A 13,875-nucleotide genomic window follows, 5' to 3' on the forward strand; every position below is an offset into this window, starting at 1 on the left:
GACTTCTCTTCCTCTCCTCGGCTGTCTGTTCGTTTCACGTTCTCGCCGGCGGGGTGCAGGAGAAAAGGAGTGTGAAAGCTCGCGTGTGTCGACATTTTTCTTTATTTGGCAGAAATTCCGCCAGGCACTACGTTTCAACTCCATGGAGTCTAGGCATCTTATCCAAATGGAGCCAAAACGTGCCTTTCCAAGGGCGCTGTCTGCAACAGTTATGGTCACGAGCCGGTTGTAGATGAGATATTCCAGCATGTCAGATCCATGCAAGGACAACTTGAGATCCAGGCGTGGCCATGTGGAATTTAACCTGTTCAATTCAAACCCACAGCACAGGTGGGGTGGAAGGCTCAGTTGTGGCGAATGGCCTTGAGGTTGCAGAAAAACAATGGTGTGATGAGATCTCCGCTATACAGTAACCCTCCTCCACCAGAGAAGAACGAGTAAACAACACGACCACAAAAGAGTGCGCACAGACAAAGCAAGAGTTGGGGGTTTGTGATCTGAGATAGATAGTACATGTGATGATAGAAACCTTGCGCGTGGACCTGCAGCTGCACACGACCACCATCAATGTGATGGGGCATGGCACGGCGCGTACACGCGGTCACGCCGGCGTAACATGTGAGCGCGGCAATGACCTGGCGTGCAAGGCCGACAGCGCGTCTCAGGGCACCCTGGGTCCACAAAGTGAGGCGAAGCCCAGACGAAGAGGGGGAGAAAGTCTACGACGTGGCGTGGCGTGGTGCTGGCGGTGATGCGGGAAGCTGCCGTCTGGCAGCTTGCTTACATGAGGCCCGTCAGCTCCAGCGTCTCGCCCACGAAGATGTACGAGAACAGGCCCACAATCCGCTCCTTCCCTATCGCCTGCTCCAGGAACGAATGCTGCGTACGCACCACACACGGCACATACGGCACACGACACACAGAGAACGGTTTGTTAGTTGTTAGTGGGCTGGGTTGAGAAACAAAGAAAAGAAAAATGGGGCTGTAGTACGTGGAGCAGTTGAGCAGCCGAGTAGCGGAGCTTGGGATCGGTCTGGAGGCAGCACGAGAGGAAGTGACGGAACGCCTTCGAGTACTGCTCCGGATCCTACATATTCAATTTTTAGAATTCTTAATTTTTATATTATTTATGTTTATGTTGTCTGGTGGGCAGGACGGTACCTTGAGGCCAGGCGCGCCCGAGATGGCGGTGCGCATCAGCCGCTTGATGGGCAGCAACTCTCGGTACGGGGCCGAGCCCTCCACCATCTCCATCACCAGGCACCCGAAGCTCCAAATATCCAACTGTAACGTCGTGCGGTTCGGTTCGGTGAGTGTTGCGTTGTGTTGTGTGTTGTGCGGTGTGCGGTAAAGTGGTGGTAAGACGCGCACCTTGGTGTCGTAGCCGGTGCGTTTGATCATCTCGGGGGCAATGAAGCCGGGCGTGCCGGCGATGCCCGCCGCGGCGGCGGTCTTGGCGTCGGCCGCGAGGCCCAGGTCGGCGATCTTGACCTCGCCGGAGAGGTTGAGCAGCACGTTCTCGCCCTTGAGGTCGCGGTGCATCTGTCCGCGCGAGTGCAGATACTGCAGCCCCTTCAATATCTGCACACACTGTTCAGACACGACACGCTCATGCGCACGCAACACGACACGACACGACACGACACGCATGGGGCACCTCGCGACAGATGTAGGCGATTTCGGGTTCGTCGATGTCCGCCTTCTGGCGGAACTGGCGCAGGGTGCCGCCGTCGCAGTACTCCATTGCCACCTGCGCGCACCCATACAGACATTAATTAACAGGAACATATTGATATATTTGAGAGTGTATATATATAAATTTTATATGTCTATGTGCATACCCATATGGTGTTGTTCCAGTGGAACGCGTCGACAAGCGACACAATGTTCGGATGTCGGCACTTGGCCATCAGCGCTGCAGAAGAGGCCGTCATCGCCGCGTCAGCCCGCTCGTGCAAAGGAAGAGGGCGAGGGGGGGGAGTACCGATCTCGGCCTTGCCGCGTCGGAGCTCCTTCTCGGGGTCGGCCACCCGGTTGGGCTTGTCGCGCCGCCGCATCACCTTGATAGCCACCTGACCTCCACCCCACCACCCGCCGCCATGAGAACACACGACACACGACACGACCAACGACACGACACGACACGCACGTACCCGCTCATCGGGATGTGTGACGGACTTGGCGGTGAAGACCTCTCCAAAGGCACTGCGAAAGTCACGAACCACGGACGGCATCAGTTGCGTCGCGACTTTCGCAGTCAGTGGGGGGCGTACCCCTGGCCGATCACCTCCCAGTGGGTGTATCGGTTCTTCGGGTTCTCGGCCAACAGCTTGACCTCGACCTCGGCGGCGGCGGCCGATGCTGCTGCGGACCTGCGTGCGCGGAGAGCAGTCGCTGGTCTGATCAGGGCAAGTTCGCGCGTGTGCGGTCACACGCACGACACACGACACACGACACACGACACGCGCACGACACACGAACACACGACAGCTGGCTGAGAGGCGACAAAGAACGAACGAGAGACGTACTCGCCAGTACGGGGCTCCCTTCTCCTCTTCATCCGCTGCTTTCTTCTCGCGCGACAGCTGTCCAACCGCACTCGCTTGTATCTGCACAGAACGGTCGACCTGCCACGTCAGCACACGCACACAACGCACGACCGCACACACGGCGAGCGAGCGAGCGAGATGGATACCTGGCGGAGAAGGCGGGGAGGAAGGAGGCGGAGGGGCCGAAGGGCGGAACGGAGGCGGAGATGGTGGAGGCCAGCGGGCTGGCCAGCATGATGCGGGTACGGAACCACAGCGCGTTGCGGAAGATGTCGTAGTTCTCCACTATCTCTTGCTGGCCGTGTTACATTGTTCATCAGTGCATTGCACGCACACACGCACACGCACACGACACACATGCACGACACACGACACGCAGGACCGCACACGCACCTGGGACAATTGGTTACGCTGGATTTCGGCGACGATGTCGGGCGGCAGCTTCTTCAGCTCCTTGAGAATGCCCTCCCTTTGGGTTTGCTCCTCGCCCTTCCTGATCTCCTCGATCATGCTCAGCTTCATCTGTTGGCCGCATAATCGGGGGGGCACCATTAGCGTCGCGCGTGCGGTGGTTCGTGGGCGATCGTGCGGTCGTGCGTGTGTCGTGTGTCGTGTGCGTCGTATGTGTCGTGTGTCGTGGGAGGGAAAAAGCGTGCCTGGGCTTGTTCGCGGAGCTCGTCGAGTGTGTCGCGAGAGAGATGGCTGACGAGGAAATGGGCGGGTAAGCACCACACGCGCGGGGAAGAGAGGGAGAGAGAGCGAGCGAGAGCGCGCGCAGCGTACCTGAGCACCTGCTTGCCAGCTTGGGCGGCGTGCGGGTCCTTGCTGAGGGCGATCGCGATCAGCGGACCCAGCGTGAATTCGCCCATCCCTGCATTCGCGGAATGAGCCACCAACTTAATTGTAAATATTCATATATATATATATTTGATAGTTATAAATATGAAGTACGACATGTGGGTCGGGCCACGCACCATATTGCATCATCCTCGACGAATAGGCGGCGAGGAAGAGGTCCACCATCTCGTGAAATCCTGCGTGGTCGCGACGAATCAGACCACCACCCCCAACGGGCGAGGCCACGCCGACGGCAAAGACCACCGCTGTGCACAGCGGTTGCGAGGGGGGGAGGTAGAAGGAAAGGGCGTGTGACGCACCTCCCTCGCCCTCCTCGGTGGCGTGGTCGCCGCTCACGCCCGGCTGGACTTCCTTCAGCGTCAGCATGCCGTCCACGCTGCGCGCCCACCTGCAGCGCGATGTTAGCAGCCACGCATTTTGCGTTTGCGTTTGCGTTTGCATTTGGTCGCGTGCGAGACGTACTTGGTGATGCACTGGATCATGAGCCTCTTCTCGTCCTCCGGAGCTATCTCCGTGGACCTATTTACACATCGGTAGGCCTGCGCACACGCCATGTATGTGAGTGTGCGCGTGCGTGTCGTGCGGTGTTGATGTGGTGCGTACGCGGAAGAAGAGGTGGCAGGCCGTCTGATAGAGCGAGAACGCATGCCTCATGTCTTCTTCGTATGCGTCTGCGGGAAATGCGAGCAAACAGCAAACGACGTTGGTTGGTTGGTCGAACCACGAAGTACAAAATGCCATGCCGTCTCTTTCCCGTGTCGTGTGTGTCGTGCGTGTCGTGCGTGTCGTGCGTGTCGTGCGTGTCGTGCGTGTCGTGCGTGTCGTGCGTGTTGGCGGGCGACGTACCTAGGTCGGCCGGCGATTGCTCGGTCAAGTCCGCCGACGCCTCCAGCAACAGGTCATCGTGTTCCCACTTGGCCTGCATGACGCCCAATCACGCACGAACGACGAGGTTGATCACGATAAGTCAACAGAGCACGCACACACACGCACACACACACACACGCACACACACGCACACACACACACACACACACACGCAATGATGTGTAAATGTATAGCGACATAGACATGTGCATGGGGGCTGATGGGGGCGTGCCTGGTTGAGCATGCTCTCGCCCCACTCCACCAGGAGCAGGCAGTAGAACTTCTCCATGTTGGCGTTGCGCTCCCTCGACCCCTCGTAGGTCTGCGCCGCCTCCTCCTGGATGGCCGGGTTGTCCAGCGCCTCGGCCTCACCCGGCACCTCCTCCCCCTCCCCAGTCTCCTCCTCTTCTTCGTTGGGCTCCTCGTCCCTCTCCTTCCCCTTACCGCCGCCGCTCCGCGGGCCGCCCGACCACCTCCTGGTTCTGCTCCCCGTCGACGTCGACGTCGTGGTCGTCGTCGTAGCCGGCGCTGTCGTCATTGTCGTCGTCGCTTCGGGCGGCGGTGTCGGTGGGCACCCGACGGTAGTCATAGGCGCCGCTCTCCTCGCCCGAGCTGCCGCTCTTCACCTCGATCTCCTGGAGCAGGCTGAGCCTGTTCATCTCCTCCGTGTACAGTTTTTCACCTGCGCGTGTGTCGTGTTGCGCGAGTGTCATTGTGTGTCGTTATGTCGTGTGTCGTGTCATATGCGTGTCGTGCGGTACCGAGGCTGAACTTCTCGTAGGCCTGCTCGAACAGGCTCTCGATGGTGCTGGCGATTTGCATCTCCTCGCTCTCCTTGGTGAAGTCCCGCTCCCTGTAGGCCGTCTCCTCGACAGCCGCGCCACCCGCCGGCGGGCGGTTGCCACCACGAAGGCCTCTCGTCGACAGCACGCGATCCTCGTGGCGCCTGGCCAGCTCCTCCACCTCGTGCCGTGTCGTGGCCGGCGGATAGGGCTCGAATATGTCCGCCGGCGGCGGCAGCGTTGGCTGTAGCGACGACGACGAAGGAGATGACGGCAGCGATGGGAATGGCGGCGATGATGGTACGGCCATGGCCAGCGAGGAGAGCGAGGAGGAGATGACCGAGCTGCCCCGGCGCAGCAGGGACGAGAGGAAGCCCCCCTGGGGCTTGGGCGGCGTCGCGGGCTCGCGGTCAAACTCCTCGCGCACCCCCGCACTGGTCCTGCTGCGCACCCGCGACGGCGAGGCCACCGCGCCGCCGTCCAAGCCGACGTCGGCGCCGGCGCCGGCTGTGGGGTTGTTGGTGTCGTCGCCGGTCGTCGCGGCCCGGTGGGGCCGGTGGGCGAGCGCCTCGCGCTTCTGCTGCAGCCCGGCGGACGACTCGCCCAGGCTGATGGTGACAAAGTCGGCCTCGCGCCGGTGTGGATCCCAGCCCTCGGTGCCGTAGGCGAAGCTGAGGCTTCGTATCCGCTCGCGCTCTTTGTCCTGCTCCTTCATGAGCGTCAGCCGCTCCTTGTTCTGCAGCACCCTGATCTGCGCGCGAGAGATTGGAGTTTTGAGTTAGTTGTGTGGTGCGTGTGGTGCGTGTGGTGCGTGTACCTCCCAGAGCGCCCACCTCATGAGACAGACGCCCCATTCGCGCTGCACTCCGCCCCAGCCCACCATGCGCGCCGCTGCACATGCGGCCGCGTAAGCTCGTTAGGAAAGCCTCAATGGGGGGGGGCATCGTACGCACTGTGTGTATGTTACGTACCTTCGGCAAACTTGTCGTTGGCCTGCTGGAACTGCTTGCGCTTGCTGGCCAGGCTGGCCTCCTCGAACTCGCTGCTCCCCTCCGTGGCCGCCTCCTGTGTACACGACACACAACACAACACGACACGAAGCAGTTCAATCTCGAGAGGCTCTACTCGCAAATCCAAATTTTTATGTGCAGAGCGGGAGGTGGTGAGTACGCACCATGGAGGCCAGAGCGAGCATGGACGAGGCCCACTTCCACTTGACCGAGGCATCGTGTCGTGTGCTGGGGGTGGGACGAGGCGGGGGTGGCGACCGCGCGCCCTGCGTGTCGTTGGGTGAAGATGGTGAGCAAAGGGCGTGCAGAGAGGAGTAGCTTCATGCCCCCCCTTCATAAGATGGAGAAGCTGTTGGCCTGTTGGAGGTGTGCACCTCTTCATCCTCTTCGAGCGGGTGTGTGGTGGCCTCGACAGAAGCACTCCTGCTCTGTCTGCTGATGGAGAGATTGGTGGCGGGATTCATGATTGGCTTTGTTGTCTGTACTGTTTGTTGGGCGCCGTCATCTTGTGACGACTCCAAGCCCACGTCCTGACCGTCTGACAGCAGTTCCATGGCAGTACACTCAACCAAGGACAGTTGAGGCTCTCTTCTTTGCCTTTCCTACGACGCACCTCTGCCTTTTCTTCTTCAAGTATTTGTCGACCACGCCCACTAAGACGTGTTCTCCATCTACGAGATTGCATGATTGAATGCCCACAACGCGCTGACACTCAAGGACGGGCGCTCTCTTGCGTACGAGACAAGATGAAGGAAAATTGATAGTAGGATTTTGAATTTTCTGATTTTTATGTGATTTTTGAGTTGGGCACCTCTCAGATGCGAAGAAATGAATGATCGGAGTGGATGAGTGTATTAGCAGAGAGACCGCTTAGATGAGGAGCTTCTCCACAGCGTCCTTCATGTTGTTAATCTGGGTCTTGAGCTGCGAGCCCTCATTCGTCGTAATAGAGACGGAGATCACGGGGCGAGACACTCCCGCGGCGCGTCCGAGAGCGGCCTTCGACGGGACGAACACGTAGGGGACGTTCTTTTGAATGAATGGGAAGTAGGAGTAGAGAAAGAAATGGAGAGAAGAATGGGAATTAATCAATTTGCCGAAGCTCAGGCAATGTCCACGAAAGTGAAAGCCATTGCATCATTGCCTCGGGAGGGGAGGTGTACCTTGTCCTCGCAGAGGAGGGGCAGATGGAGCAAAATTTCGAGGGGCTCAGCATCAGCAGCCATGATGATGAGCTCGGAGATACCGCGGTTGAGGGTCTTAGTGGCCTCGTTCGCGCCGCGCTTCAGCTGCTTGTAGTTGGTCGCCTGCTGGACAAGATCGAGCAGCTGGATGGACAGCTGGTTGTCAGCGAGGGGGTACGCCTTGGGGTTCACCTTGTCTCCCATTGTTGTGATGTGTGTAGTGTTGATGTGTGCGGAGGCGATTTGGAAATGGGCGATTGCGAGGCAGTGAGAGATGTGCTGGACGGAACGAAGCAAGGAAAGAAAATACCCAAGCCCCGGCCGCAACGTCTTTGCCGCGGTCCGCTCCTCGCGCCTCCGGCTTCCGTTCTTTTTCCTCCGCTCCTTGTAAGGTGGCGGCTTCGCTGGCTTTGATTTGTGCACAAATCGCGCACTTGCTCACACCACCATGTTGTACACTCCATGAAGATGTTTGCACAACGCCATCAGTGCCATTGCGCAAGCATGTCTATACATGTGATACACACACGTTCATCCAGGTAAGTAGCCGTCTTTGGCGTGTGCCTCAGTTGCCTGCACGGGCCGGTGAGAGCGTGACGAGGTGAGCCAGAGATGGGGCAAGGGGAGGGCGCAGCCAGGGTTGGAGAGAAGTGTTGAAGGCCGTACCGAAGGAAGCGTTCAGCGGCCGTGGCGTGGTGGCTTGTCCGAGGCTCCGCTTGAGCTCTTCGATTTCACGTTCCAGCTTTCGCACCTCCTTCGTGCTTTCGTGCACCTCCAGCGCCACGCTCTGTGATCGCCCGGGTTGTCATTAAAAAATAACATGTAAACAATAGAGGAGGGAGAGAGCCGCACTTTGAGCTCTCGCATGGAGGCGTCGAAGAGGTTGTCCATCAGCTTGACCGAATCCCGCACCGGATTCAGCGCTGCGCTCAGGGTGGTGGAGCTGCAATGAAGACGACAACACGGCACGTTAGGTGGCCCGCTACGGAAGTAGTATGATGTCCCGAGGACGCGTACAAATCGGTTACGGGAGCAAACGACGCGTATTCCTGCTGCGGGCTGTGCTCTATGTTGATGACCTCCAGCTGTATTGGTCGCATTTGTCTGGTGACAGCCGAGCGGACGCACACGACACATACACTCGTGTGAGCGCCATTTTCGCCCATCAATGAGACCAATCAACCAACCAACGTACCGTTCGCCGTCGATCTGCACGAAGCGATAGTCGTAGGAGATGATCTCCGCCGCCTTGAACGACGTGAACAGTCCCATCACGAATCCAAAGTGCTTCAGATCCCGGTCCTTGTTGAGCTCTTTTTGGTACAGCTGTGCGAACGTCAGAGACGTCAGCGGGTTGCTGCTGGTTGCCATCTCTCATCATCATCGTCATCGTCTCTCTCGTGTGTATGTCGTGTGTGTGTACCTGGCACAGCTGGGCGTGCACTTCCAGCTCTCTCGCCGACAGGCGGGGCGGCGTGTTCCGTCGAAACTTGAACCAACCGATGAGCGACTGTGGAGTGAGCGGGGTGAGGCCAAGGCGCATCGTGAGGCCGAGAAAAGCACAGCGTACGTGGTGGGGTCGATCTGCGCAGAAGGCGCGCAGCTGGTCGGGCACCACTCGGCCCAGCTGATCGTAGAAGCTAAACGGGCGCCCTGTGCACACGAAGGCCTGGATGGCTGCTCGCCCATAAAACAAAGAATCAATCAAAAAATCAATGAATAAATACATAAATAAACACACAAGTAAATAGTAAATAATAATAATATTATTTATGCACCTAGCCGAGTCTTGCCCTCTTGTACGCCGAGCTCGGCATCTTCTACATTGTCTACTACGTGGCGCGTGGTGGACCCGAACAAGAAGCCCTCCTTTTGTTGAGGGGGGGAGGCGCAACAATCAACAAAATGCACAGCAGAGCAAAAGAGTGGAAGGGAAGAACCAGGTCGCCCGAGTGGCCCTCCATGTCGTGCAGCAGGGCTGCCAATATCACTCCCGGTATCGAAATCCTACTCGACTCGTCCATCTTTATCTTTTGGCGCTACGCTGGGCCTCTTTATTTTTGAGACAAATAAAGGGAAGATAAAAATGAAAAAGGCAGCACAGCTTTTCCTGCACACCTAGATGGGACAGACGACAGCTGCCGGGCAGTGGTGGGCGAGCTTGGACGAGAACGTGCGGGCGTGTGTGCTACTCCACCTGCCCCCTCGCGACGTGATACATGTGTGCCTTACCCCCCCCCAAACCTGTCTTTTTTCCCCTTCCTCTTCAACCAACGGTGCTGTGGTCCTGGCGCCGCCAGGTGGCGCTTACCTGCAAGCGGATGGCGCGAGAGGCCGAGAGCGACGTGATCTGGGCCGCGCTCTACCTGCGCCACTTCGGCACCGACTTCTGGGGCGAAGACGCCGGCCCGCACCCCTACGATGTGCGTTCCTTCTTCCTCACCACCGCACGACACGACACGACCAACGACACGCACACGACACGCACACGACACGCACGGCCAATGATACGGCACGCACAGAGAGTGCCGGAGCCGGAGCCCAACGAGTGGCTGCAGCAGCCGGCCGTGGGCCTGTTCGAGGCCTTCCACCACCAGCTGGGAGGCGGCGGCGGCATGCGGGGTCGGCTCCTGGCCTTTGTGCAGCAGCAGGGTCAGGGCGGCTGGAAGAGCGCCTACAAGCGGTATATGCCCCGTACGCACCGCAGGAATGCATGGAATTCGAATTATGCTGACGTAAGTGCAGAATGCATGTGATGGTGACCGAGTGGCGAGGGCTCTGCGTTGCGGCGTACCTTGTGGCCGGCCACACCTCGTTCGCGCGTCTGTCGGCCATCGCCGACATCCTCAAAGCCAATCTCTGTACGCACTGTGTGGCCGTGAGCGTGCTTCGTGGTTTGTTTGAGGCTGACATTGCCACATCTTTTTTTGGGGTCGCGCTGAGCCCTGTGGCAGTCGGGGTCAAGTCCGGGATCAGTCCGCGCATCGACGTCATCAGCCCCACAGGTGAACCGTGTTCCACCAAACGCGCACGCACGTGACGTCACGCACACACACGCACAGCGCACGCACGCACGCACGCAGCGTTCCACCAAACGCGAACGCACGCCACGCGCACGCACAGCACACACGCGCACGCACGCAGTAAGGAGGGCCAGGCTGATTCGGCGTCGTGGGATCCGCTAACATCGCAGGTGAGTGCCGACTGATCAAGGTCGATGTTCCCGTTACGTCGATCAGGCGCCAGGGCGCCGTCAACTTTTGCGTCCTACGCCGCCCCAGGTTCAACTGTTGAATGCGTCTTTCCTATGTCGCGCGTGTCGTGTCGTGCGTGTCGTGCGTGGTGGTGCTGATGCTCGGTGCCCCCTCCCCCCGGTAGGAATTGGTGGGGCCAGCAAGACGACATGTTTCGGGGGCTCACGCTCACGAAGGAGCACTACATCCACTACCACCTGCTGCTGGTGTACGTCATCGACTGCGAGATGATGGACGACCCGGACTACCAGGAACAGGTATACATCTTCGAAGCACGACACCGCACGCACTCACCGCACGACCGCACACAACGACACACGCGCGACACGCGCGCGACAGGTGTTCAGGGAGTTCCACGGGCTGTTGGGCGAGGGCAAGGGCCAGTACGAGCAGGGCCTGTGCGTCAACCTGCACCTGGTCAACCCGACCTCCGTCACCAACATCACCAGCATTCGCGAGCGTCTCAAGGTTCGTTGATCGATTCCAACCACGCCGCCTCCTTCACGTCGCTCTTATCACATTGTGTGTGTGTGTGTGTGTGCGTGCGTGTGCGTGCGTGCGTGTGTGTGTGTGGTGCTGTTCAGCTTCCGCTGTTCATTAGCCCTGACCACCACTGCCCGTACTATGCCGGCCCGGTGATCATCGTTGTGACGGCCTTCACCATGGCCGACGACGAGACCGACGGTCTCACACTTCCTTCCTTCACTTTCCCTGTGCAAACTGTTAAGATCTGGCATTGACGCACGACACGACGCTCACACGACGCTCACACGACGCTCACACGACACTCACACGACACGACACGACACGACACTCACACGACACGCAGAGGAGAGGGACACGAGGGAGGAGCACGTGGTGGCTGCCTTCAATTGGCTCCAGAGGCAGCCGTCGGCCAGGCCGTACTGGCACCTCCCGAGCCATCTGCCCAGCGCGTGGACGTGCGCACTCTCCGACGAGCGCTACGTCAGGGCCAACCCCACCCGGGGCTTCTACTGACCCCGCACAAACCCACAAACATTCGTAACACAACATGTTTGCTGTGCAACGCTTGACATTTTGCATATTTGTCAAACAATATGGAAATCCATATATTAGAGAGATTATTATTTGTTTCATTTATTTTGCCTCTGGTCGGGCCCAGTCGTTGTGAAGTTTCTCGATGCAGATGGTGATGGCCAGGTGGAGCAGCACATCGTGGCCCGCCTGTACCTCCAACCCGACATTCCCTGTCGTTGTTGTTGTTGTTTGCCACAATCAGCACCATTCATGATTTGCGCTCGTGTCGTGTCGTGCGTCGTTTGCATACCCACGCCTCTAATTCGGGTGCGCCCTCTCGTGAATTTCGATGCCACCACACCGTCGGCATGCAACGTGGCCTCGTTACCGAACGAGGCTCCCTTGTACTCAATCACTGCGATGCCCAAGGTGAGCAATCACCTTTGTGTGCGTGTGTGTGCGTGCGTGCGTGTCGTAGGTCGTGTGCGTGTCGTGGTACCTGCGCCATCGGCGAGCACAATCTCGTGGCCGAACACACCGAGTAACCCCGCGGACCCCTGCACTCGCGTTGTTTCAGTCATTGGACAATTATCATCATCATTCGTGTTGGTGGACGGTAAGGTTTGGGGTCGGCCGTACTCGGGTGACGGAGGCGATCTTGACCAGGGCCTTCTCCGATCGATCCTCGGCGGGGTTCACCACGTGGTAGATCTCGTAGCGGTTCTGGTTGGACGGAATCTTCTCCAGCGACATCAGCTGCTCTCCCTTCATGTTGAAGATGCCATACTCGCTCCCGCCAAAGTTGACGATAGACCGGTCCATCCGCGGCGCCTCGAACCACGGCTCTTCACCGGGACCTGCAATATAATATATATATATTATGTATATATAGATGAGTCATGATACTAGAAATGTTGTAATATCTATATATACTGTATATATATCTCTATGTACCGAAAATGGTCATGTCCCCGAGGGCCTGCTCCCTCTCCTGGATGGTGAAGGCCACGGGGCGGTCGTAGGTGAGTGGCACGTGCGCCCGCATCGCCACCCCGTCCAGCTCGATCACCGGCGCCCCCGTCACGAACGTCTGCGCCCAGTGCCAGTCGGCCTTGGCCTGGCGCAGCGTGGCCTCCCTGGCCCGTCGCACCTCCTCGTCCCGTGCTCGCCTCTGTTAAGTTGGGCCAACCAAATGGGGCAGTGACGTCAGCGTGACCGCCACGTCATTGGGGGGGGGCGTGGGAGTCGTGGGTACCTCGCCCAGTAGCTGCCCGGCGGCTGATCGCATCGCGGTCACCGCAGGGTGGTCCATGGTGAAGAGCTTGTGGAAGTGTGGCAGCACCAGCACCGCCGGCTCCTGAACCAGCGCGTTGAGATACCTGCAGCAACCAGCATTAAAAAAAACGAGAATGATGTTAATCTTGATGTTGACGTTGATGTTGATGGTGGTGATGGTGATACGAATGACAGAAGAATAGAAGGGTGACAGATCAAAAGGATGGGTGGTTGTCACACCCAACGAGCTTCAGTCGTCGCGCCTCGGTGTGGGGTGGCTTGGCGTAGTTTTTGAAGTGGTTGGCGGAGGGGAAGGCGGGCAGGGTGGTTGACGAGCCCTTGCCCAGAGCCTTCTGCAGTTCCTCGTGGATCACCTTGAGCGAGCTGTACCGCCGGCGGGACACATGCACCACCTCGCCATCTATGAAGAAGTGAATTTCAAACACCTGCACCATACACCACATGCAACAGATATGTTGATGTCAGAAAACATAAAGCAAAACACATCCATATGCACGTACAATGTAGGGTTTGCCGTTGGAGAGCTCTGTGAAGACCTGAGTCTTGGGTATACTCACACTCACCCCAGGCTTGTGCTGGGACGCTGCTTGCTTGGTGGCTGATGGTTTGGTCTCTTCCTTCATCGCTGGAGGCCACTCAAGGGGGTAGAGTGGTGGTGCCTCTTCGCCCCGCATTTATTGTGAGTCCTCCAGTACCTGGAAAAGAGCTGCACCTGTTTGATTGGCTCGGCAGTTAAAGCGCCGACCAATACCAAAATACCAAAATACGTCGACAATTGGGAACTTGGCTTGGGAAAATAAAAAGAATCTGTATATTGTCGACACTATGCAAAACATGCGCTGAGGCCTGCCCTATGCGGGCCTCTACACAAGACAACATAGTCAACCCCTCCCCCTTCACTAGCCCCACCGAGCGCAGGCCTAGGCCTTGCGACCGAAGGATCGATGACGAGAGGCAGCCACGAACCGCGCCAGGGCCGCCACCTGCTTGCTCTTCACCCGCGCCTCCTCCTGGCCGTTCAGCTCGCGCCGGGCTCGCCCCAGCTCGTGCCATGCCAGGTGCTGCTCGTTGTGGTG

The 13,875-nt window shown here is 58.5% G+C and overlaps 5 protein-coding genes across 5 annotated transcripts; 1 reads left to right on the forward strand and 4 right to left on the reverse strand.

Annotated features, from left to right (window-relative positions):
- Positions 1-780: 780 nt before the first annotated feature.
- ACA1_223040 (protein kinase domain containing protein) lies at positions 781-6,448 on the reverse strand (the record flags this gene model as incomplete). The annotated part of the gene is made up of 26 exons (XM_004337983.1): positions 781-879; positions 992-1,087; positions 1,162-1,284; positions 1,372-1,581; positions 1,658-1,750; positions 1,842-1,915; positions 1,985-2,012; positions 2,154-2,205; positions 2,274-2,364; positions 2,539-2,609; positions 2,696-2,844; positions 2,943-3,071; positions 3,341-3,420; positions 3,524-3,583; positions 3,707-3,795; positions 3,870-3,946; positions 4,011-4,078; positions 4,254-4,326; positions 4,537-4,713; positions 4,748-4,956; positions 5,036-5,300; positions 5,361-5,807; positions 5,874-5,947; positions 6,028-6,121; positions 6,231-6,294; positions 6,441-6,448. The coding sequence occupies 26 exons, from the start codon at positions 6,446-6,448 to the stop codon at positions 781-783; spliced, it is 3,000 nt and encodes a 999-aa protein (XP_004338031.1).
- A 488-nt stretch (positions 6,449-6,936) lies between these two features.
- On the reverse strand, positions 6,937-7,454 carry ACA1_223050 (ribosomal protein L7Ae/L30e/S12e/Gadd45 family protein; the record flags this gene model as incomplete). Its single annotated transcript, XM_004337984.1, has 2 exons — positions 6,937-7,095; positions 7,230-7,454. 2 exons carry the CDS (start codon positions 7,452-7,454, stop codon positions 6,937-6,939), a joined length of 384 nt encoding a protein of 127 aa, XP_004338032.1.
- Positions 7,455-7,815: 361 nt separating this feature from the next.
- On the reverse strand, positions 7,816-9,274 carry ACA1_223060 (uncharacterized protein; the record flags this gene model as incomplete). Its single annotated transcript, XM_004337985.1, has 9 exons — positions 7,816-7,823; positions 7,917-8,037; positions 8,103-8,193; positions 8,268-8,354; positions 8,446-8,576; positions 8,674-8,760; positions 8,821-8,903; positions 9,029-9,119; positions 9,191-9,274. 9 exons carry the CDS (start codon positions 9,272-9,274, stop codon positions 7,816-7,818), a joined length of 783 nt encoding a protein of 260 aa, XP_004338033.1.
- Positions 9,275-9,372: 98 nt separating this feature from the next.
- Positions 9,373-11,503, forward strand: ACA1_223070 (uncharacterized protein; the record flags this gene model as incomplete). Its single annotated transcript, XM_004337986.1, has 10 exons — positions 9,373-9,423; positions 9,551-9,673; positions 9,773-9,933; positions 9,996-10,111; positions 10,205-10,255; positions 10,444-10,531; positions 10,629-10,761; positions 10,844-10,972; positions 11,089-11,188; positions 11,334-11,503. The coding sequence occupies 10 exons, from the start codon at positions 9,373-9,375 to the stop codon at positions 11,501-11,503; spliced, it is 1,122 nt and encodes a 373-aa protein (XP_004338034.1).
- A 120-nt stretch (positions 11,504-11,623) lies between these two features.
- ACA1_223080 (PX domain containing protein) lies at positions 11,624-13,422 on the reverse strand (the record flags this gene model as incomplete). Its single annotated transcript, XM_004337987.1, has 8 exons — positions 11,624-11,710; positions 11,860-11,918; positions 12,003-12,060; positions 12,143-12,360; positions 12,458-12,674; positions 12,759-12,882; positions 13,019-13,224; positions 13,300-13,422. The coding sequence occupies 8 exons, from the start codon at positions 13,420-13,422 to the stop codon at positions 11,624-11,626; spliced, it is 1,092 nt and encodes a 363-aa protein (XP_004338035.1).
- Positions 13,423-13,875: the final 453 nt, after the last annotated feature.

This window comes from Acanthamoeba castellanii (genome assembly GCF_000313135.1).
Source record: "Acanthamoeba castellanii str. Neff unplaced genomic scaffold scf7180000084760, whole genome shotgun sequence".
NCBI lineage: Eukaryota > Discosea > Longamoebia > Acanthamoebidae > Acanthamoeba > Acanthamoeba castellanii.